The following is a 23,975-nucleotide window of genomic DNA, read 5'->3' on the forward strand; positions in this document are numbered from 1 at the left end:
ATGAACATCATATCCTATTTCTGCCAGGAGATCCCTCTTTATTCTCCAGAACTATTTTCTGTAGTTCTGCCCCTGCTTTAGTCCACAATGCCACCATGTCATCTGAGGCAGCATGGCACATATGAAACGTTATTTGCAATGGCATTCCTCTGTTCAGTTTCACCCTCAGAGCCAGACAGGTGTTCTCATCGGACATGAAAGCCTCTGGTGATGCATGTCAGTCTTGATCACCCATGATGATGGCCTGAGGGAAGGAAACTGCTTCCATTTCTCTGACATGGGAACTCTTTTGAGTTTCAGCACTTTTATGATAGTTTTGGCAGCCAGAACAACCATTCAGAGACTGAGGTAGACAGTAGCTGCCTTTTAGCAGTTGTTTAAGCTTTAATTTTTGCAGATCCTTTTCCTTGACCGTGATGGAATTTGTCATTTTTGCTCTGTGTCTCCTTGTGTGTGCGTTTAAGACCACTTATAAAACACCCCCTTGTTCATTTTTATGCTCAGCAGTGTTTCATTTGACCCTAAAGGTTGTTATCTGTGTTAGTCACATCATCATCCCAGTGATTCTTGAGTCCTATCTGTCCTAATGTTTATAATGGGAATGAAAGTGGCACAAGTGTTAAAACTCCTCAAGTTTAAAAGAGTGCATTGAACTTGAATGTGTTCAGCAAGACATGATTCTTGTTGTGGAATTGCAAGGTAAATGTTAATAACTGTAAAAGATTTTTCCTCCACACTGGCATAATTGAGTAGTTACATACAGTAATAACAGTAATATTCCATGAAAAACCTAACATAGTCAAGTAATCTTTTGTATTCAGTAACTCAACACACAATACTGTAATATATACTATCGTTTGTATTAGCTGTCATATACATTTTTACATTAGATATAGTAAATGATTGTGTAGTCGATCTCATTCTATTAAAGAATGCCCAGATGTAATGTTGACTAAATGACCTGGGTGGTGACAAAATACTCAGTCTGTAGTGGGAAGTAGGACTCCTTGAATGTCTTTATAATTGTCTTATCTCATAGTGACTGATCTTGCTCCCGTCTCTCGATGAACTGGTCCCATTTTTCAGGCACTGAAAGAGACAGTGCAGAAACCAAGCATGACAGGGAGGGAGTTGTCTTGGCTACCAATAAAAAGCCCCCTTGTCACCAAGGGGGCTGATCATAACCGAGCTCTTCAACTTCAGTTCCCCAAATCATCGTCCCATCATGCTTGTTTTGGGCCGACGCGGTCACAATTTCTTTGTGCTGCTTTCAAATCGTCTGCAGATAATTCAGGGAGATTTATAAGCGCTGAATTTTGGGAGTAAATATTATAAAACAAAATCCAAGCCACATAGGCCTGTTACATGGGATGCATGCAGCATGGAAAGCAAACAGAGAGAAACAGGCTGGTTGATGCTGGCTGGCTGTACAGGATGAGATGGGCTCTGAGGTTTGATGGGGCAGAAGAAGGCTCATGCAGACGGCTGGCTGCTCCTTTTGACGGCGTGTCAGGGTTGGCTCGCAAGCTGCTCTGCCGCATCTGGGTGATGCAGTCATCATTGTGGCAGGGTTGTCAGAACAAACTGGTGTGCTGGAGACAGATACAGCTTTAGTTAGATGGAGAGTACGCAACACATGCACCACCCTAACATTGAATATGTTCCCCAAACTGGCAAGCTGGTGGCAAGTTAATGACAAGAACGACCAGTGACATCATATAAAAACATGATTATGCACCACTAAGGACATCTGAGTGAGTCCATAGATCAAACAGACAGGGTGATGAATTAAAGCACTAATACATTGGCTACTGGCATTAGTTTAAACAGGAGTCTTGGTAACAGAATAAAAGTTTGCCTCTATAATGTCAATGGAAAATTTCACCACAAAAGGGGTACAGAATAAATAAACATTACTCACACGCAAACACAGAATGAAGCTGAGCGAGAGAAGAGGGAGGGCTCAGGCATTGCCAAGAGGGGGTTTACGTTGCATCACCAGTGCACTGTTTTTATTTGTGATGTATTCAAATGAATTGACAGTCACAGTGGGAGAATAATGTGTAATCATTAGCAAAGGGTTTGCAAATTATTTATGTAATGTAAACCATGATAATTTACTTATACTTTTTCTCAGTGCCATTAACAAGTAACTTGGAAACCAATAAATGTCACAAACGCTTTCACTTAATTAAAACAATAGATATCATATTGCAAGGTAGGATGTCAGTCATACCACAGTCTCCTGCACATAGCAATTTACTGCTAACGCGTTATGAGAAAGGGCGACACAAATAATAGCTATTAAGCTGTCAGCTCATGCAGGCTGGATCACATTACTGAAATTAGCCTAAGATGCACTATTATGAACAATGCCATCCTCTCTTTACACACACTCTCAGACAAACTCGATGCACACAACACAATAGAGAGAAAGCAGTGTAACATAGAAAGAAATTTTAAGGTACCTGTCCAAATTTTAGAGCCACTTTAAAGGTATTCTTACTGTTAAATGCTTCAGAAGACATGACTGTCATATTTTTTTGAGTACACTTAAGTGTAGAAGTTCATTCTAAGTTAATTTGATTCTGTTTCTAATCCTGAACTGTCCACTACCCACCGTGCAAACACACAAACCCCAGAACCCTCATCTGGACCCTGATGGGGCCGAGCCCTATGTTTGATCAAAGATGTGACATCCTCTCATGTCCTTTGTGCTGGCATGATATCCTTGTTCCGTTGAAGGTGTAGTTACAAATGTAGTCATGCAGTCCAGCCGGCCACATGCTCTTATATTATACCATGGGGCTGAGGTAGTGTCATTGAATCAAAATTTCAATCTCACCCTTGACAAATACCTATAGTGCAAAAACAGAAAATTTAAAAATAAATTTAAAAAAAAGTGAAAAACAAACATGGGTTTTCTCTCTGACTCCTCAGTGCTGCACCTCACTTAGTCAACTGGAAGGGTTTAGCGCTTGAGGGCTTCGTGACACATGACAGATACACAGACAACACTGACATCTGCTGGTCCAAAGTAAGGATTTATTTTTAAAATCCTTCACTTTGTGTCAACATTTCCGGGGCATGTGTTCCACCTTTTTATCACATATAAATTAGATACTTAATACTAATCAATTAAGAAAACATTCATATATTACAATTACCTCCTTTATATTTCAGAATTTTACACCTGCAGAACCCACTATCCCAATCCCCGCTCTGCCTTCTGATTTCCATTTAACATGGATCAATGTTACGCACTTGTCAGCAGGACTAATTTATTTATGAACCTGTCATTTGTAATCATTGATCTGGATGTTCTCCGTTAGAGAACTAATGATATGCAAAGGTAAAAGATTCCCTAATTATTGTGTTTGGTCTAATTGAGGCTGTGTGCTTCTGCAGGAGAGGTTAAGAGGGGAAGTGACTGCTTCCCTGTCTGCCTCGACACCAGACACGCCAGCAGAATCCTAGAAGATTCAGTCGGACTGCAATTGATGTAAACACACCCACACAGAGCCATTTATTCAGACCTTGTTTCACTATGGCACTTAATCCATCTAAAATGGAATATTCTGACCAATACTGTCACTTTCTGCCTCTTTTAGCAAATAACTACTCAGAAGTAGACGCATTTTGCCCAAATCAAGGCAGTCATGTCTCGCCTGCAAGCTGCTAAAGTTTAATAGAAGCCATATCCCCACCACTCTACCCCGCTTACGCTATTACCTAAGGGCTTTTCCTTTACTCTCATTAAAAGAATTCTCCGGAGGTGGAAAGCAGCAAAAATCAGGATATACTTTATTTGGGTCGACCGACTGATGAATAAAATTCTTATTTCATTTTGATAACCACAAATACTATACAGCACAACATTGCTAACATAATTATTCTTGACCAATGAAAATGTCAGAAATATTTTCTAAAACATAATATGAAAAAAATTCAACATGAAAAACCAGCCAGTCAGAAATAGTTTAAATTAAAGTTGCCCAGTGTGTTCCATCCGCTTAGTTAAACAATAAAGTCAGAGAACATCTTTCTGTGGTGAAGAACATTCACTGGACACTGGCTGTCTATAACTGTCTCTATTTTGGCAGACAAAGCACCAAAAAACAGATTATGTTTTGTCGACTTTGGCAAAGTATCACATGTTATCACTGCACATCAACATTTGAACTGTGTAAAAACAGTCCAAGTTTAATTTGACTCGGTTAATGTCCACCAACAAGATGAATATTGATTATTTGAATTATGTATTTTGATTATCTAACCAATCAGATCAAAACAGGTTCCATTTCATCCGTTTCAGCTCCATTAAAACTGCTGTTAAGGCTTCCCCAGTTTAATGGAACTAGACTAGAGCAGACAAAACCTCCTGTACAATAATGTGGTGTTTCTGCATTTTTAATTAATGACCAGTAGTGGGCAATGTTGAATCAGCTACCCATTCAAGATCCTCACTTCCATCCATGAGACATGATCCTCGAATAGCCTTATAAGTCCTTGCAGCATAAACAAACAATAATGAAATATACTGCAACAATGATCATAATCTTAAACTTAAATTTGAAAGCTACATCTTTTACTTACCCAAAAACTGTTTACTATAATTTTGCTAAAATTTAAATGTGATGAAGCTTTTCAGAGGCAGTAATAAGCATTCAAGTACCAGATGGCACCAAAAGCATTTGCTTTGATAAGGACTGATAGTGTGGTTCGACATTAAAAAAAAAAAAAAAAAAAAGACTAACTGTTTACTTGATGCACAATGATCTTATGAAACAAGGCAACATTGGTATAGGAAAATCTAACATCACATAATCTCACCAACACGCCTTATTTGAAGGTACAGAATAGTAAGTGTACTACCAAGAATCAAAATATTTAATTTTAGATTTTTTTTTTCCCAGTAAGTCAGTCATACAGAAAATAAATGAGAAACATTCATTCTTAAGGTAACTGCATTCAATTATGACACTGTACAGATAATACAGATAAACAACAAGAAAAGTCATCAATATTCTAATTACATCTACAGAAGGTTAGGTAAAAAATGGTCAGTAAAATGCATTGTTTTAAAGTAAAAGTATAAGCTTTGGAATCCAACTGTATAAGGAATGCAGAGAGCACCTTTTTATAACACAATTAACACCAATCATCATATTTTAAAGATGAATATTGTTAAAGCAACACCTAATTAACAATACATTAGCAACAATGAACATGACCTGCTAATTACAGCATCTCTGCAGCTCATCCAGCAAATCACCACATGATGCACCGTGGGTAGATACCTGCATTAGAATTGCCACTGATTTATGAAGTCACTTAGTGAGAAATAAGTTTGAGTGGGGTTTCCTTCTTATTTATTTAGTTATTGTTTGGAGCCATTAGTTTGAGCTTTAATTCCCTCTGCTTCCCACTTCTCAGCATGTCTGTCCAAACTGGGGCTGAGACTCCGATGTGCTGAAGAGGTCAAACGAGAAATCCCATTCATTGTGAGCGCTCCACTCTCTATTGGGCAGATATAGTCGGCGGATTCATCAGGTTTTCTCTTTCTGAGGTGGCTGAACTGGGTAAAGCCAAGCTTCTTAGGCTGTAACACAAAAAGGCCAGTGCATTAGTATATTTGATTTTTGTTCAGCAACAGCAGCAGAACATTTTGATTGATTTAAATGACCTTACCTTTACTTTAGCAGTGGTAGTGAGGGGCACATGGCCTGTGGCATTACCATACTCCCGCTTCTCCTGCGAGGCCTGAGCTCCAACCAGGGCAGAGAAGGCAGTGGCAAGGTGACGGCGGAGCAAAGTCTTCTGTGGAGGAATATTTAAGAGCAGGGCCAAAGTCTCTGAGCTGAAGCGAGGCTCCAGGATCTGTGGGAGAATATATAGACAGAAGATGAGAGCAACAAAAGTAGTTCTCCAGGCATGTAATGTATATGTGATCTAAAAAAAACTAGCAGACAAGCTCAACATTTACAGTACTTACAATCAGGCCACCATGAACGCCGCTGCCTCGCAGATTAGGAGCGTACTCAGCGAGATCCACTGCTCTTAGCCACTCCATCACACGATGGTTAGACCACTGCACCACCTCTGAGGCAGAAGGCTGTTTCTGAGGGCATTAAAAATAAAAAAATAGTTATTAGAGTCATACTACTTCCGTCACACTTGTACTTGTTTGATCCTTCTTGTAAATAGGCTTGAAAGATTTTGGAAGCAGTTGAATGAAAAGACAAAAGCACTGTGTTAAAAAAAAACATTTACCATCGATCTGTCGCCATCTTGTGGGAAACTGATGTGAAGCCATCTAATCAACCTCTAAAAGCTGCATCTCAGTAAAATGCGTCTCATAAAACACTTCCCACAAAAATGTCTTCAAAAAAGTGTAGCTTAAAAATTTAACAAGTACAACTCGCAGAAACTACAATTTCAGTTTCCACTTACTCCTTTTTCCACTATGGCTTACCTCCTCCTCTGGCCTACGTCGAAGACAGTTGGGGTTGAACTTATTAGCATGAAGTACATGGATGGCACATTTAATACTGAGATGATGAAGCTGGCTGGTAACCTTCAAAGTCAGGAGATCGTTCTGAGTGAACAGAAAAAGAGCATGTTATTATCATCTTGTGTATTTAAATCATTTCTGAAGTCACTTCCACGTTAACAGAACATGTTTGAGCCCAGTATGTGCAGGATGAAGTCTTACCACTGTGAGAAATTGTATCATTCGACCATCTACTCGAGCTTCATGGAATTGGTCTTTATACTGAGGCAAACCAATATCATCCAACCAGCCTGAATGGGTGAAAATCAGACATGAATTAATTCACTTACTTAACTGTAATTTTCCTACAAGTCAGGTGTCAAAACATGTTCACTGTAACGAGTCAGTTAAGCTACATTTCCCATTTCTGAAAGCTGATTATATTTGCATTTATTTACATATCCCACATTGCGCTTCTTTGTTTGGCGTATGGCATGAGAAGTTTTGTAGTAAATCTGATTCAAATGAGAACTTGCAGCCTGGGGAGTTCAAAATATTCAATGCAGATAGTCTTACGGGTGACCCAGATGTGATCCAGCTCTGAGGATTTCTCTATAACTTTCGTGGTAAATGCCCTCAGAGCGAGCTGCAGCTTCTTCCTGTGGAGTGGATGCTTCATACCCATCTCCTGCGGTCAGAAAGAACGGCCTTATTAAACAAAAGATCAGGGTACAATTTAATTCCCTAATTAATTTACATAATATTTTACCATATCAATCATTTTATTTTATAATTTACAATATAACTGAGCTCTAAATCCAAGATATTTTAGTTGTGTTTAGTTTGAATTAATATGAAGTGTCTGGGACCATTTTGTTCTCTCACCTTCTCAAAATCCTGAGGTGTGGCAGATAGAAGCGTCTGGCCATTGTCAACCCACTGTCTGGTGAGACTGACATACTGGCTCAGTCCATAGTCCTCCAGCCAGCCACACACCTGCTCCTTGGTCCACTGGCTGAATGGAATATTCATATCACTGACAGGAAAGAAAGAAAAAGGAAATTAGATTATGAATTGTTCAATGTATTGCAAGTATTTAAAGCAGTCGTCTTTTAGAGCATTTATGATAAATGCATTGAGTATTTAAATAGCCTATTGCCTTGTCTGATTTTGTCCATTTAAGAACTAGCGGTGGATGGGATTTGCCATGAGAATTAAACCAGGTTGTTTTAAAGCAGCAAACTATAATGGTTCATTTGTTAATACAAAAGCCCTCAACTAAAAGCAGTGTGCTACAGGGTCATGTAGAGGCACACTGAGTTTTACCGTGCAGGATTAAAAGATTCAGGGGTTCGGGTTAGCCTGGGTCCTGCTGTTGCCCGCAGTCCTCCTCTTCTAAACTGACCGGCATCTTGATCTGCTGCCTGGAGGCCTCCAGACTGGGTTCTTCGAAGTCTGTATGAATGAGAGTATGGTTAAAAATGACGGCGGCTTCTTCCAATCGCAGAGTAAATTCCTCTAACTACAAGTATAAACACCACTGATCTCATTTTACTGATAATTAAATAAATAGATAGATCAAATCGTTCATCAAAAGAACCAAACTCTCTGTGCTATTTACACACAATTGAATTTATGTTACATAAATTATGTGTTATTTAGACTTATGGTCTGTAAGAACGCAAGTATCATTACTTACTATATAAAACTGTCAGTCATAGTTAGGCCTATTTATTGTGTTATTGTCCTTTTCTTTGGCCCACTTAGTGATAATCTGTATTGATCTACGGTATTGTTGATGTATTTTCCTGCACTCACTTTCCCCAGAGTCTCTTGAAGCTCCTGTTATTCTTCATGTATTCTGGTGAGCCGACTGCTCGCTGGCCAACCTGTGTATTTGCCCCAGAATGAACAGGCGAATTTTCGCTTGAAGTGCTGTCATCAACTTTCTCCGACTTTTCTTTAAGGGGTTACAAAAAACATAGTCAGTGTAATATTACACAGTATAATTATGATTCAATTTGTCTGAATGTCCTCTAGAGGGCAATGTAGATCATACAACACTGTCTAGATGCATTTGAGTAGTTCAAAATAACAGTTCACTAATGATAATTTGAGCAGACAAAGCACCAGTGTAATCCTGCCAAATAAAGCGCACGTGGTTAACGACATCTATGAACCAAGATTAGACAAAAAAAGAGAAGCACACAGTGGTCTGACTTTTCAGTAGAGAGACGCAGGTTACACACCACTGAGTTCAGCAAATAATTCTTCAGTTTATGCCCCATGAACATGAAAAGGTTTAAGCTACATTTTACAAGGTGTGATCTTTATGATACAGGCTGCAGTCAGGCACCACTCTCCAGCAGATTGCAGCACAGAGAAATCAGGGTGGGGTCCAAGTTAAAATTGGTCAGTCACGCTGAGGGAGGGTGGAGCTGGGAGGAATGTGGTCAATCAGAGCGAGAGAGGGTGTGTTCGGTAAGTCTATCCCGTGATCCATCTGTTCTGTCACAAGCCTCTGCAATTAGCTGTGATCAAACGTACAGTGGTCATTTGGTCGAGGGAGATTGGTTTCCTTCAAACATGAATACCGCATTTACTCATGGGAATAACTAGCCTAAGGCCTATTCCACAGAAAAGGAAGACTGATCCTATTTAGGGTCATTACAGCACACTATATCATAAATAACCATAAATAACACTCTGTGAAGATTGGCTTAAAGGAGCAGTGTGTAGGATTTAGTGGCATCCCACAGTGAGGCTCAAACCAACTGCATAAACCTTGCCTCACCCTCCCCTTCCAGGGAATCTATAGTGGCCGTTAAACTTAAAAGTCCATCTTTTTGTCTTGTCCCCTCTGGGACTCTGTAGAAACATGGTTGGACAACAAAAACATAACGATTCTCATTTTCAGATGATTATACACTAATGAAAACAAAATTGTGAATATCATATTCCATTTCTGCCAATAGACCCCCGTAAATCCTGCACACTGAACCTTTAATATGTTTGGATTTACTTTGGCTGGAGTCTCCATCTTCACTTCCATCTGGAGACCTTTGACTCTGGATTTCACTGCTGCTGTCTCCGGCCCCACTTTGTTCTGACAGACAGGAATTCACAGGCAGTGTCTGACTCCTGGTGTCACTCAGACCACTCTGGATAAAACCATACGCAGATACAGACAGAAAAAGACAGGGACTTTGCCAAATCAAAGAAGCAACTGTAAATTCAATATATGGATACTATAATGCAGATACAAATCAGTGAATTCTGATTCTCGAATGCATTCACCATGTAAGAAACAGTACAGTAGCATTAAACAATGAAAGAGGGAAGCATTGTGAGTTTATCAAAGATACATTACTTAAGCAAATTGCATGGTAATTCAAAATAATACCTTTTGTAAATGTCCATTTGTTATGTCATCCAAGCTACTCGATAAAGTCTGTGGCTCTGTTCTGAGAAGATAAAAGCTAAATTAATTCACTAAACTCCAACTAAGAGAAATTGAGACCACATTTACCAAAAGCTGCTTCACTACCTGGAGTCACTGTCTTGCTGGCCTGATAAAAAAGATGTTTGTTGGGAGGAAGAACTGCTTGTTGAAACCTGTGATGGGTAATCACATAGTTATATGGTTATGATAATCTAGAGAGACTGGATTTATATTCAAAATCATATTCACGCAAATAATGAACAAACCCACTTCAGACTTAACGTCCTCAGATTTTGCACTGGCAGAGTCAGCACTCTTCATCAGTCCCTGCTCTTCTTCCTCACTGCTGCTTGACAGACTCCGACCATTTGACAATGAACGAACAGTAGATGGAGCTACAGTAGCAAAGAGAAGAACTTTTACTCTCAACTCAAGCAGTGAAACTCATTTCTCTTAAAGAAGGCAATGTGATGGCTTTCATTGTGCTCAAACGTTTCTGAGATAATATAACAGTGCAAAGGGATGATAAAAGAGTGAATAAGCTGATTACCTTGCCTTGTGATGTGAGTGACCTCTCTAAACTGTCTGCACTGATTCAGGAGCAGAGTCAGCTCTTCAATACGCCGGTCCTGCAGAAAATAGAGGGCGGGGGTGGGTTTTTGGAGGGTTCAAGTTCAACGAAACCCAATTAAGATGTTTATCCAAGGTCAGAAAATACACATATAGACAACCTGCTTCACTCTGTTACTGACCGATAGGCTGCACAAACGTTCCTCTTCCACCATATGGCCTTTACATAAAAGTAATGGACAGGGAGGGGAGAGACATGGGCCTGGCTGGAAATCTTAGTTGTGGTAACCAGCTGCGTGGAGTGTGTTTTTTGAAGTGGTGCCCATGCCTGGTTTTGCCATGGTTCTCTTAATGCAGCTCGCTCCAAAATTAGGCTTGGCAGAACGAGGCCTACTTAAGTGCGGCTTTGCCAGAAATGGTTCGCCGCGGGGTATGTATACGTGTGTGTCTTCACTAGTGGGCCACATGTAGGCCCGTGTCTGTAAGTCTTTAAAGTCCAAGATACTCTGGGGGGAAGTACAAAAGCCCCTCTGTACTATAAATGGTTGGAGGGTGGTGCCTCTGAGAAATGACAACATTCAGAAGCAGTTACTTTTTAACCTTTTCAACAGCACTGATGATAAAACATCCATATAAAGGCCAGTTAGACACTTTACATTGTAGTAAAAATGATGACAACACCAGCTGTATACTCGTACTACATAATCACACACAGCTGTTTTGAAGAGACAGAGGAAGGATAAGGTTTCCAGATCACTGCTAACTTACCTTTTCATCATTGGCAGCTACCAGCGACTTCATTCCACTCCTTAGCTTCTGCAGTTCTTGATCTGTGAGGAGAAACCCCGTACTGCTTGTTAATCTCTACAGGCAGATGCTCATGTCATATAAATTAGCATTTTTAATAGACATGTTTAGTGAAAAAGGCAAGAATACATGCTAGCATGTTTTAAATTTATTTTGCACTAGAATGCGATCTTAACAATATTTTTTGAATTTATCCAACTTTTTTCCAATCCACCAATAAAAGCTTCAGTCATGTCAGCTTTTACATATTTGGGACTACAGTCCATAGATACATACATATAGATATTACTGTAGCAAGTGCAGGCATACAGGCAGCATTGCCGGTGAGTGACAAGATTACATGAAGCAAGTACCTCAGAGAACTGTTTATCTATGACAGACAACATTATGAACAAACAAGACATTAGTCCCTCAGAATCCATAAAGACAACAATTAAGCCCAAGGCAAGATAGATAGAGCATCAGGAAATTTTAGAAACCAGCTGATTATTGCCAAGGCTTCACCTCAGAGCAGAGGGAAACAAAACATAATTAAATAAAGAGACATGTCTGGAGAAAGGAAATAAATGAAAGATCAAAAGTAGACATGGCCCATGGGTTCAAAGTGATTTTTTTATTAACTACTGCTCAGGTTTACATTTGGTGTTTAACCTCTTCCTGTACATCTCTTCTGAGACAGAGACAGAAACCCATGATGAGACAGTTTATTAAGGACCAAGACAGATTCTTCCCACAGCTGTTACTGCAAGTTAATGAATGCAAAAAAAGGGTTCATTAACTGTGTCACCTAACAGGGTGGGCAACTCTGTCAGGCTGCTGCTGGCAGGTTCGTCAATGGCCTGAAGCTGGGTGCTTTGCTTACCTCTCTCTGAGCTCTCTGTGGTTAGAGAAGGTCTGGCCAGCAGCTGAGTGTGCAAGCTCTCGATCTCAGAGTTCTTACTGAGCAGGAGCTGCTGAAGGCTGTTGATCTCTGTCTGTGGGGAACACGCAGTGAGGAATCTTAACAGAAAGGACAGGCAGTTCTGCAAAAGTGTGGTGTGTGTGCCAACACTTGTCTGAGCCTAAAAACTCTTCCACATTCGCAAAAATGAGGCATGCATTTTTTTATTTAAAGTGCCAGCACCTTTCCTCATTTAAAAAAGACTTTTTGTAAGGTACAAACATGTTTTTTCCACCATTACTTATACATGAAACATTCACAACAAAGCAGAGAAATGTTTCCTCTCTAAATATTAAAGTACCAAATGTTAGGCCTCTGCTGTCTGGAGTTTATAGTTTGTTTTTAAGCAAGTAACAGAAGGAACAGACAGATGGCAATAAAGTTAAGTTCTGGCTGATCTGTTTGCCAGTGTCTTCCATCTGCATGTTGTGTAGAAGAAAGTGAGAGGTTGAAAATAGACGTTTTCCCCTGCTTTACTTTATTAAAACAGAGCTCACACACTGGTTTGTTTAAAAAAAAATGTAGAATATGATACACAAAACTCACACACAGATACATTTTATATCTCTCAGTATCTGTCATATCAGCACTTGTCACCAATTATTCAAATATGTATTGAGATTTTTCTGGCTTGATTAAAAATAATATTTGACCAACAATCTGCTACCAGGACCAAATATTTAAACTGAAGATAACAAGAAAGATGTTTCAGTAAAATGGAGCATTTGTTCATTTTGCAGTTCTGCACTTGTTAACATGACTTGGACTTATACATTATTCACACTGCACAACAAACTTTGTGGACCTCCTTGGAGAACAACTGAAATGCTAGACATATTTTGGGATAATTGCAAAATTTAAAAAATGTTCACTCCCATATGACCCTGAAGCCAATTGTGTTGTGACCGCATAGTTGACCTGGCAACATGTATAGAAGTTAGTGTGTTGTGAGCAAATGTCTTTCAAAGTGAAACAGCAGCTTTGTACGGAGACAAAGACAGCAAGAAAGACTGAGAGAGAGATGATGAAATGGTAGGACAAATCAAAATGTTATCTTAATATAGGACCAAGGGTGAGAGCAAAGAAAATAGAAGAAAGGCTAAGAAGAGAATACCATGGGATCACGCCAAAGTATAAAAGTAGATCATTAAAAAGCACTAAGCTATTATTAAATCTATTTTGATGATACTTTAAAATAGAGAGAAAAATAGTTCTCAGACTTCCTAAGAAAACACACTTTAGGTGTCTGTGAATCAGAGAACATGTGCAAAAGAGAGTGACTCACTGAACTGGCTGGAACATCGGATTGGATGGCATTTAGGAAAGTTGACTGAACATTTAGAGGCGAAATTTGGGCACTGATGGTGTATTGAAAAGTTTACACGGCATGCAAATCAGAACTTTCTTTTACCTTTGTTGCTTTGAGTTTCTTTTCATACTGTAACTTCTGATCCTCCAGGTGCTCCACTTTGTCCTTGAGAATCCTGAGCTCCTTTATTAATCCCTGAAACAGAAGGTGTGAGAATGATAGTTTAGATATTGAGTTGATGGTGGTGAATTTGCAAATTTTTCTGTCACACAACACACTATCTTAAATGACATGAAATGCACCTCTTAGCTGTTTCACTCACTGATCAGATGGATAAATATGATTAGCTTTGCAGTTTGTGTGCAGTGACATGGAGTGCTGCTGATTATAGTTGGTGAGTGCTTGTTTCATTTGCATCTCAAAGGGTTATACACACCAAAGTGAGACAACCCATGCTGCACACAACATTAGAAGTCATGCAGTCTGGCTGTGCCTACACTTTGTCCGCCACAGTGGTACTGCTGTTGATCATCTGAGCTACACTCTTCCGGGCTGTGTGTCGTCTCATCAGGCCCGTCTGGACCCTCCTCTAGTTTGTGCATCACCCCAGAGGTTTTGTCACAGGACACCCCCAGGTTTGAGCTCTCAGTGGACTCAGTGGGACACACCATTGGAAATCTGCTGTCAGCTGGTATCTCCAAGGCCTTTTTCTCCTGGATCTTGCTATTGATCTCCTTCTGAAACTGACACATCTGCTCCTGCAGCTCACTAATGAAATTCACTACAGTCTGGCAGATGCAATCAGGAGGAGAGAATTGAAAGAAATGTTTAGAAAGAGAAGTGGAAACATTGTGAAGAAGCTGTGCATGCTGTCTAAAGTATCTCTCTCTCTCTCTCTCTCTCTCTCTCTCTCTCTCTCTCTCTCTCTCTCTCTGTGTGTGTGTGTGTGTGTGTGTGTGTGTGTGTGTGTGTGTGTGTGTGTGTGTGTGTGTGTGTGTGTATGCGCGCGTGCGCGTGTGTGCGCGCGTGTATTTGGTCTTAAATATCTATATATGATATAAATATGTACGATCCGTATTAAAAACATCCTCTTCTGGGTCCATTGTACAGATGCAGGTAAAGGGACATGGTACAGGTAAATACACATTGTTTAGTAATTGTTGATTATCCTGAGCTAATCTTGGGCTTCGACCATAACTATATTAAATTAAAGCGTTACATGGTACTCTGTAACATATTCCTGATTTTGTTGGTAATTTGCACTGATAAATTATAATTGCAACAGGGGTGAATAAGTTTGCCTGTCGCCTTCTTTTGGAGGTGATTGCTGCCCATGTTCCCTCAAAGAGAGTATAAACAGCAGCCGAGTTATGCTCGGACTGTGGACAGAGGAAGTCTCACTCGGAGTCCGGTACAGCGGATATGACAGATGATATGGAGTGCCTCCATGGCTAAATTTAACCATGAGCTTACTGTCTCCCTAGCAAGGAGGCTTCTTGTTTTGTGTGTGTGCAAACATGCACATGTGTGAACATGTTTGTGTAGTAGAGGCAGCACGTGGAAGTGCTAAAAGCTTTTTTTTTTTTTTTTTTTCCTATTTTCCTTAAATTTAAGCAGCTGTCATAGAGAAAGTTGGGTTTGTACCCACTGTAAAAGCAGAACTGATGATATGGGGGAAGAAAAACACTTTTGGCATTTCCTATGGCTTAGAAATACAAATCAAATCTCCATAAAATCTCAACATATGAATCTGTAAAAACAAATGCTTTTGGAAATATGTCTTCCTTTTTTCACAATGACCTACTCAAACCTTTACCCACCACCAAGAACAAACTTCTCTTGGCTGTAACCTGCACATACTCATATTTGGCCCATCATCCGTCATGCTAGCTCCACTGTGTCTAACTCTTTTAACCTGAGGACACAAAGACTCCTTGACCAGCCGTGTTTTGACAGTAACTACATACATTACAGTATCCTGTCTGGTAATAGCCCTGCTTTCCCTTTTTAAAATTCATATGGTCACTGAATGCCCAGGAAGTCTGCTGGTAACCTAACACATCTGTCTTAAGTAAATACATGATTCAGTTTAGACTGACAAAAAAATTAAAACCCTCAGAGACTTTTTTTTTCCTGTAGACTTTGCCCAGGAACAACACAGCCAGGGTTTGGGTGAATGTTCCCCTCCATCCGTCCAGAAAGTGTTTATGATCTTCCATAAAATCAGCAGCTGACTTCAAGGTTAGATCCATCAGAACACAAAGCAGATTTTTGTGTGTACCCTCGTCATTCCTGGCAGAGTTATGTTCAAATTTCCAAAGACTTGGGTAGGATAGAAGTGTCTAAAGGTTTTATGCTCAACTAAATCCTCCTTGGAAATAGTCTGCCTCCACAGTAAGTATAAGGTCATTTAGATACAAGGAATTTACAGATTTACTGATTAAGAATTTCCAGAGTAAAATGACTGATTAATCAAACTTAGGGAAGCTATACTGGCCATTAAAAAGCAGGTAAATCGTGCCCTGGTACGACTAAACAAGGCAGCCTTCTTTATCTAAGGTATTAAGGAGTAGCAGGCCAATCATTCCGGCATAATGTACTGTATAATAATAGTTAAACCTTTCTGACCACAAGGAGAAGCCCTACCTCTGCTTTTTGTTGCCTCTCAGCTCCGTGGCCCTGTTTTCCCTCCATGTCTCCCAGCTTTAGTTTCAGGTAGGACACCTCCCCCATGAGACTCAGCTTCTGGTGCTCTAGTGACGTTCTATGCAGGAGCTCCTGTCATCAACCACATACAGTGAGAGCATGAAGCAACACAAACAGACATACACAAATACATTCTCCCTTCAATGACACACAAGGTACAATACTTACTGAACAACGGTAACATTAAGTATGAGGGGCAGCAAGCTTCTGTAATGACAGTCCCCTCAGACAAACCTCACTGGTTTCAGAAGCTGTTTGAGTGGCTAAATATACACAACCCATGACCACTATTTATAATGCCTATTTCACAGCTCACTCAAAGTACACAGCACAAGAGGGTGGGGGGTCAGGGTGGGGGGTGGGGGGGTACTAATAGCATGCAAAATATTCATAGACAGAACATCAAAATAACTTTGACAGGTGCATTTTCCTGTCCCGTGTATGTGAACGGCTGTCAATCAAACTTGGTGCTGAGGAAGACTATGGCTAAATGGTTCTGTGACTGTCTGTCCTGAATGACTGTCAGGCAGGAGAGTTAAGCCAGACTCTGTAGGCAGATGTATTAATAATTTGTCAAGCAGGTGCTAAATCACTTAACACCCAGAAATGAGCATCTGAGGCAGGCAAAGTGTTCATATGGATACATCCATTTAAAACTCTGGCTTCGGAAAATATCTGGGCTTCTTCTAGAGTGCGCATGGAAAATATTAGAGCTTTGTCACCAGGAAGAGATTTACGGCTCAGGTCCAAAGCCTCATAATGACCATGTCTCCAAGAAACCAGTCCTGGCTGCCCTTTGATACTCTGCACACATACAGCACTGCATTTAGACATAGACATTAAAAATGAAGTTCACAACTCATCAGATAGATTTAACACATCCTGGCACTCATACGATTTATCAGAGCAGGGAGGACTAGAGGTTTTACAGGAGTAGCATTATAAGAGTGAAATAGAATACCTGGTTCATGTTCCAGTGTCTGCCTGCAGCATACGAAATGCAAGTGTATATCCCTCATGGATGCAGTGGTTTCAAGAGTGTTGTAGTTTCAGTAGGTTAGAGTTTCATACATCCAGTCCAGTCCTTTGTACTGTTTAATAATGTCTCCAATGTAGATGTGAAGTCTAAAGCAAACAACTGAAAGTTGACATACACTTCTTCCTCCTGAAGGAGCACCACCCCTTTCTCCCTCCCATATCTCCACCTTTTTCAGCTGTCCCTCCTTCCTGGTTTGTTCCTTTCTCCCTCCCTCTGTAGTCCTCTCTCTCTCCCTCAGTGTGTGTGTGTGTGTGTGTGTGTGTGTGTGTGTGTGTGTGTGTGTGTGTGTGTGTGTGTGTGTGTGTGTGTGTGTGTGTGTGTGTGTGTGTGTGTGTGTGTGTGTGTGTGTGTGTGTGTGTGTGTGTGTGAGTGAGTGCAGTCCTGGTGGCAACAGGTTTGGTGTGTGGCTAATGCTGCTGTAATCACCTGCCCAGACAGACTATGTCCGGCCCTGCATAAACCAGACATACACCCTGAGACAAGGTCCTGGAATGAGTCTGAGCGTTTTAAATATTTTGGTTGTCGAGGTAACCTCCAACCAGATTCACTGGAATCTTAGCAGGGAATTTCTTTTCCAGGAAGCAGAACTTGTCCCGAGTTTATTATGAGAAAAACTTGGATCTGCAGAGGCGTCAAATTTAAAAGATAGATGGACGGTCTGGGGCTGTGTCACATGTTATTAAATGAGAGGAACAATATTGATATAATAGTCCTGAATGCCTGATGGTGAAAGTCAGACTTTCCTGACTTTGGTCCAGTGAAGCATTTAGTACTGAGAAAGTTTAGCGTGAGATGCTTTGAAACAATTCATCGTGGTTTGTAGTCTGTATGGTCTGATGTGAGGTCAGTTAAGCCGAGTACCTGCTGTAGCATCTCCTCTGTGCAGTTCAGTTTGTGCTGATGTTCCACCAAAGACCTCTCTAAGTCGCTGATCTTCACCCCCTGAGCTTTCACCTGGTCTGTCAGCACACTCACCTGTGTGGGATTTGAGGACAGAAATATATTAGAGACGAGACTACTTCCTCTACACCAAGATTGGAGAATATAACTATGAAATCATCGTCATTTAGTTTAATATTTTATCTTATAACTGCAGCCCTGCACCAAGCAAAATTCTTTACGATTCCGATTTTCTGTTTTACTCCAGAGTTTCTCACAGTGCACTTTTTATTTATAACAGCCATTTCCACTTAATCGCTGGTGCTCATTTTTGTTGAAATTTCTACATCTGGGCCAGATCAAACAGAGCAAACATTTCCTTTGAGAAGAAATGAATGATCCTTTGTGCCTGGGTAGGTGCTTGCAACACTTCAGTGACTCAAGCGATGTCAGCAGAATGCAGGTTAAATGGAAATCCGCAGAGAAACTATTAAGGCCACATAATAGCCAATCATATGCTAAACGGCAGGTCCGACTTGCCAACTGGAGCGGATTTTCCAAAGGAATGTTTTATGTGAGGCTTGAAGAAATAAATAAGGCACCTGTTCTCGCTCTCTCTCTCTCTCTCTCTCTCTCTCTCTCTCTCTCTCTCTCTCTCTCTCTCTCTCTCTCTCTCTCTCTCTCTCTCTCTCTCTCTCACACACACACACACACACCTATATGCTACAATGATGGTGCGAGTCTCAACCTGTCAGAGAAGCACTTGTTCAGCAATCCTGAGTGCTGCACACACCTACATGTATATAAGCAGATCAACACATCACACAAAACAAGACATTCTAGTGTTGTAACCAAACCCAATTTATAACTGTTGCTTCACTCATGCAGTGGAATAGACTCACTATTACACAACATTTACAACACAATACTCCCATCTACCTTTGTCCTTTCAATTTCCTTCCCTCTCCTCTCTTCTGACACTGTTATGTGATATAGATACTGTTTAGAATCAGTTCTCGCTGACAGTGTGGTGTTGTATGCCGACTTTTCTTAGAGCAGGATCAGACAATGAAACTGATTCCCCTTTATAAACAGATTCCAGGCATGCTAGGGGAAATGTGGTGACAGCAGCAACCCGTTTATGGCCGTCATGCATAGAGATAGACAGAGATGATATTGCTTTGTGTTCAAAAAGATCTATGCAACAACAAGAGAAAAACACCCAGAGGAGGGATCAATCTCACCTGCAGAATGAGTGACTCTTTGTCTCCCTCCAGACGTAATAACCGCTCCTGGTAGGACTCACTATTAGTGTTTGAACGCAGGTTCACCTTCAGAGGAGAGGACAGCTGTTTAGTTCAGTAGGTACACTGTTAATACAGAACAGTTGGTTGATTTTGGGTTGCAACCACAGACACATTCACACAGACCAATGTAGACACACACAGTACTCAAACTTCCCACTGTAGTGATGTGTGTGGAGTCAGTAAGAGGTTTACAGGTCCTAATCCAGCATTAAAAGTTGTGTGCAACATTTTATACCAGCTGATTTAGTGGGAAAAGTATGAGTTGAGGGCTGCCTGTGTAGTCGGGGATATTACAGAGCCATCGATGTGCAAGGGAAGTAAAGTGCAACCAAGTGGGCTCAAATTTCTCCAGATATCCAGGCTTTTAACCACAATCATGGAAACTTTATGAAGCTCAGTGTCCGTCATTGTGAACCAACTATCTCAAGCGGTTTGCAATAATTCTAAAATACTGTTCAGCCTTTGAAAGACTCCTGGCATCAGACATAAAAAAAACAACAACAACACTGAATTCATGTGTTTCAACGGTAATATATTTGAATGTGCACTGAATGCTGAATATATATTTTGATCTATATCATTGTTTTCCTGCACTGTCCCCTCTTGTCCCTTTGATAATTCTCTTAGTTCAGTTTTTGCCAGACAGACCCTGTCTCACTTTTAATTGTGAACATCTGCTTTAGTTCTCGCTGTGTGCTTAATTCATTTACAGCTAATTAAATAAAAACCCAAACTGAAATCCAGCTCCTCCTCTTCGTCAGACATACAACTTATCAAAACTTTCCTTTATTTTCTAAATCTTAGGCAACACATTTGCCAAACACTTGTGTCTTGACATGGACTAATAATGGAAAATAATAATGTGGCTAATCACCGGTGTGGCTTAGGTCTAATGAGCAGCACTAAAACGGACCTTCACAAGTTACACTGTGACTATAATGATGCAAAAGTAAAATAACACAACAAGTATTCAATCAAAAGAAAACAATTCTGGAAAACTTCAAATTCTAAATTGTTTTTGACACAGGTGTTGATTCAGCTTAAACTTGAGCCTGTGATTAGATGGTGAAAAAGAAGAAACTGTTTTAATACTGTTCATTGTACAACATATGGCACATTTTTATATACATATTTATTTTACATTTTTATCTTTTTTTTTAAGCTGTGATACTGATACATCTTACGCATTTGTTTTTAAAAGTGTTTCATAAATAAATACCTAGTGTATTCATTGTATTTTAGCAAAAGTACAGTGCATTGCTACGCTGTCATGAAGATTAGACGTATCTGTGGTATAGAGAAAATTTCCAAATCAACACTTTCTAATTATTGAATTATATTAAACATATGATTGACATGTTTATGCATGAAAGGCTTCCTCTAACGATCCACCGGTGAGTACAAATTAAAACCTAATAGTGGCAGTGATAACTATTGACTTCTTGATGGCAGCAAAATGCTACGTGCTGTCCAGAGACTCTCTAGTTTCGACTGGCAGGACATTTTCACAGCCGAAATGTATTCACATTTATTTTTCTCCTCAAACAATTTAACTTTATGACCAGTTTGGAAGACCACATGTCACCTCGCTAGTCAATCATTTGACGAGCCGATGGACCGTTGGCCTTAAAATATTTCATATAAAGTTCAATAAAAGCTTTTTGCAACACTCAGTTAAACCATAATATTTTGTGTTTCAGGCTGATTCTGTGTTTATAACATCTCCACTAAAACAATAAGTGCAGCACATCTGTAATAAAAGTATAGCTGAAATACACATGGTATTTTTAATGCTTTTAAATCAACAAACAAAAACAAAACCTTTTTCCATTCCTCTCGAGTCATTTGTAAAACTGCATGTGTTGCATATGTCTGTTCAACTAAAAAACACTAAACATGTCTTCCCCCTCAAATTATCTACCATGGCAACTGTAATTAGACTGGAAACACTGCAACAAAATAAACAAGCAAGGCCATGCAAGTGTGGTGCAGTTTGAATGAGGAGTAATCATGCAAGTGGACAATGTCTTACCTTTCTAAGCCAGGCAAAATGTTTGTAGAAATCAATATCATACTCCATTCTGCAGGCCCATTTTACTGTAGGTCTGGCTTTTAATGTTATATACTAACAATGTTTAAACTGTGCTATAAACCACAGAGGATGATGAACACACAAAATCCACAGCAAAACAAAACAATGGCTCTCAAATGTCCTGCACTCTCTTTCTCCTCCTTTTACAGACCCTCCATATTGCAGTTGTAGAGTGAGCAGAGAGGCTCTAGGTCCGTGTGGTTTGGAGTCTGGGCTGCCTGAGACTTTTAGAGCTGAGCTGAATAAGTCAAACTATGCCAGTTGGCTCTACTCCCTTTCTTTCTTCTCTTCCCTTTTTTTCTACTTATTTTTAACTCCCCCTTTTTTCCTCTCTCCTGTTTCTCTCTCATACATGCTCAAACTGCTTCACTGTTTACCACATCTCATGCAGGATCTCTCATCTTTTACTACCCTACCTTTCTTTCTCTCTTTCTCTTTCTGTCTCTTGCGTGTTCTCTCGCACTGTCTGAAGTACCTCTCAGTAATTTTGCGGGGCTTCCAAAAGGGGAACAGGGGAGAGGAAACTTTCTGCAGCACATGCTTGTCAGATGTGGTGGAGGGCAAGAAGTCAGTAAAGGCGACGCAGAAGGAGGGGAGGAGGAGGAGGCAGCGGAGCAGACTGAGGGGAGATGTGAGTGTGAAGTTGACAATATCAGATTTATGTAGAAGTAGAGAAGGAGAGAGCAAATAATGGTGGTGGCTAACCTGGACCAGTCAAATAAACAACTACCGCAGGAAAAGGAAAGGAAGCAAACGGGAGAATATAGCAGTGAAAATGAAAAGGGTATGCAACTGCTGGTACTTTAAACAGGAGTTCTGGATCTCATTACCGGTGCTGTTTGCAATAGACCCTGCTTCCAGCTCACTCCTTAGCAGACAGGAAAAAACCCTCCAGATGTTGATGACCAGGATCAAAGACCGCCATATCCTGCAGCTAATAAAAACCCATGGACTCTGAAGATGTAGACCATGGCAGACTAATTGTATATGCATTAGCAAAAAATTTTAACTAAACACTTTAGATATTTCAGATTGGGTATAGGATTTGGATACTGGGTGTTATATAATGCCGGTCTGTCATCTATCTCTGTGTGAGTGCAGAAAGAATTCAGATGGGAGTGAAACAGAAGTCACCTCATCTCTTTCCAGCCATTTTAGTATAACATTTGCCGTATCAGTGGACACTTGTTTCCTGACTGGCTCATTTTCTTCCTCGCTCCTTTGGCCCTCCAGCACTGCCCTGAGGGCCTCAGCCAGCTGAAGAGCCCTGAGGGCGGGGTCCACGGGTGGGGCTAGGGTCAGATGTTGGGCACACTCTGACGATTTGCAGTCTTCGCCACCTAATTGCACAAGAGCACTGAATAGCCCGTCACCAATTTTGCCTATGAGGAAAGAAAACACAAGAGCGCCAAGTACTCAGATAACTTGGTTATTCTGGCATCCTGTTTGCAACTTCTTGGGCATCAGTACTAAGTACCCAATGGATTTTAAGTGATTTTCAAGAATAGTTCCAGAAATGACCTCTTGAGGGCACTATTATGCTAAAAAATGTGTTACTGCCAGTAAATACGTCACATTTTGAATATGGCTTCTGAGATCCACAAATTAGAGGTTCAGGTTGTTGTAGTAATTACTGTAATTACCATATCTAAGTTGCAGAAAGTACTTTTCATATATGCTATTTGAAGTTAAATCAAAGGTGCAGTAGTACATTCAGGACATAATGTGGACAGGTGTATACTTTGTAATGCAAATATTATCTGTTTTTGGTGACAGGGTGTATTATTAGTTGTTATTCGTGTTGTAGTTTCCCACAGGAATGCTAAAGACCGGGCTGTCATTTCTATTCATAGAGCTGTGTCTTCTGACCCTATGCAACGACACCACTGTGGTTGTGACAAAGATCAGCGACTAAAATGTATCACCTCTGCTGGAAAATACAGCAAGGAAGATGCTGGAAAGTGAGATGGAGTTTTTGTAACTAGTGTACTGTGAGAGCTGTAAACTAATGAGAAATCATAAAAGTACAAAAGTTCTCACTAAATGAGGAAGAATCAAGAAGATAAAATACAGAAACGTTCATAGTACTTATCTAATTGGGAAAAAAAAACACTCATTCATTTTTTTACGAAGAACAATTGCTTTACAAACTCTTTTTACCCTTGTCCATCTCCATTTAAATAATCTGTTTTTTCTATGTACTGTATACTTGAACGTCCCAGAGTGACATCATGTTGGTAGTGCCGGTTTTATAGAAGCCTGCAATTGCAAACTGGGCAGTCTATTGAAACTCTGATAGTTAAAGAGAAACTCTTACCAGCAATAATGTCATCCATTTGCTCCAAGGCAGCCTCCAACATGTGGCTGGCTTTTGACGCCATGACAACACAC

At 40.2% G+C, this 23,975-nt stretch overlaps 1 protein-coding gene across 3 annotated transcripts; it reads right to left on the reverse strand.

Moving 5' to 3' along the window:
* Positions 1-3,787: 3,787 nt before the first annotated feature.
* On the reverse strand, positions 3,788-21,848 carry ppfibp2a (PPFIA binding protein 2a). 3 transcript variants are annotated; one of them, XM_069693631.1, is made up of 22 exons: positions 21,525-21,848; positions 19,430-19,516; positions 18,168-18,281; positions 16,208-16,339; positions 14,059-14,349; positions 13,664-13,756; positions 12,175-12,286; positions 11,274-11,335; positions 10,486-10,564; positions 10,206-10,330; positions 10,041-10,108; positions 9,897-9,957; positions 9,516-9,654; positions 8,312-8,453; positions 7,820-7,948; positions 7,379-7,529; positions 7,070-7,181; positions 6,716-6,804; positions 6,476-6,598; positions 5,996-6,121; positions 5,692-5,880; positions 3,788-5,602 (listed from the first exon to the last, which is right to left on the reverse strand). In XM_069693631.1, exons 1-22 carry the CDS (start codon positions 21,570-21,572, stop codon positions 5,381-5,383), a joined length of 2,694 nt encoding a protein of 897 aa, XP_069549732.1. In that variant the 5' UTR covers positions 21,573-21,848; the 3' UTR covers positions 3,788-5,380. The 3 variants fall into 3 exon arrangements, with proteins under 3 accessions (XP_069549732.1, XP_069549733.1, XP_069549734.1); XM_069693632.1 differs by lacking the exons at positions 18,168-18,281; positions 19,430-19,516; positions 21,525-21,848 and adding an exon at positions 17,229-17,385; XM_069693633.1 differs by lacking the exons at positions 18,168-18,281; positions 19,430-19,516; positions 21,525-21,848 and adding an exon at positions 16,436-16,515.
* Between the last annotated feature and the right edge of the window lie 2,127 nt (positions 21,849-23,975).

The sequence above is a fragment of the Brachyistius frenatus genome, unplaced genomic scaffold (genome assembly GCF_029030835.1).
Source record: "Brachyistius frenatus isolate BFR_SWC_R1_liver_20210118 unplaced genomic scaffold, ASM2903083v1 Contig_15, whole genome shotgun sequence".
Lineage (NCBI taxonomy): Eukaryota > Metazoa > Chordata > Actinopteri > Embiotocidae > Brachyistius > Brachyistius frenatus.

Coding starts and splice junctions, on each gene's coding strand:
- ppfibp2a (XM_069693631.1), bottom strand. CDS start 21,572: ATGGAGTATGATATTGATTTCTACAAACATTTTGCCTGGCTTAGAAAG. Junction 9,958..10,040: donor CAGCAAGACAGTGACTCCAG/GTAGTGAAGCAG, acceptor TTATCTTCTCAG/AACAGAGCCACAGACTTTAT. Junction 5,881..5,995: donor GCGTTCATGGTGGCCTGATT/GTAAGTACTGTA, acceptor ATTCTCCCACAG/ATCCTGGAGCCTCGCTTCAG.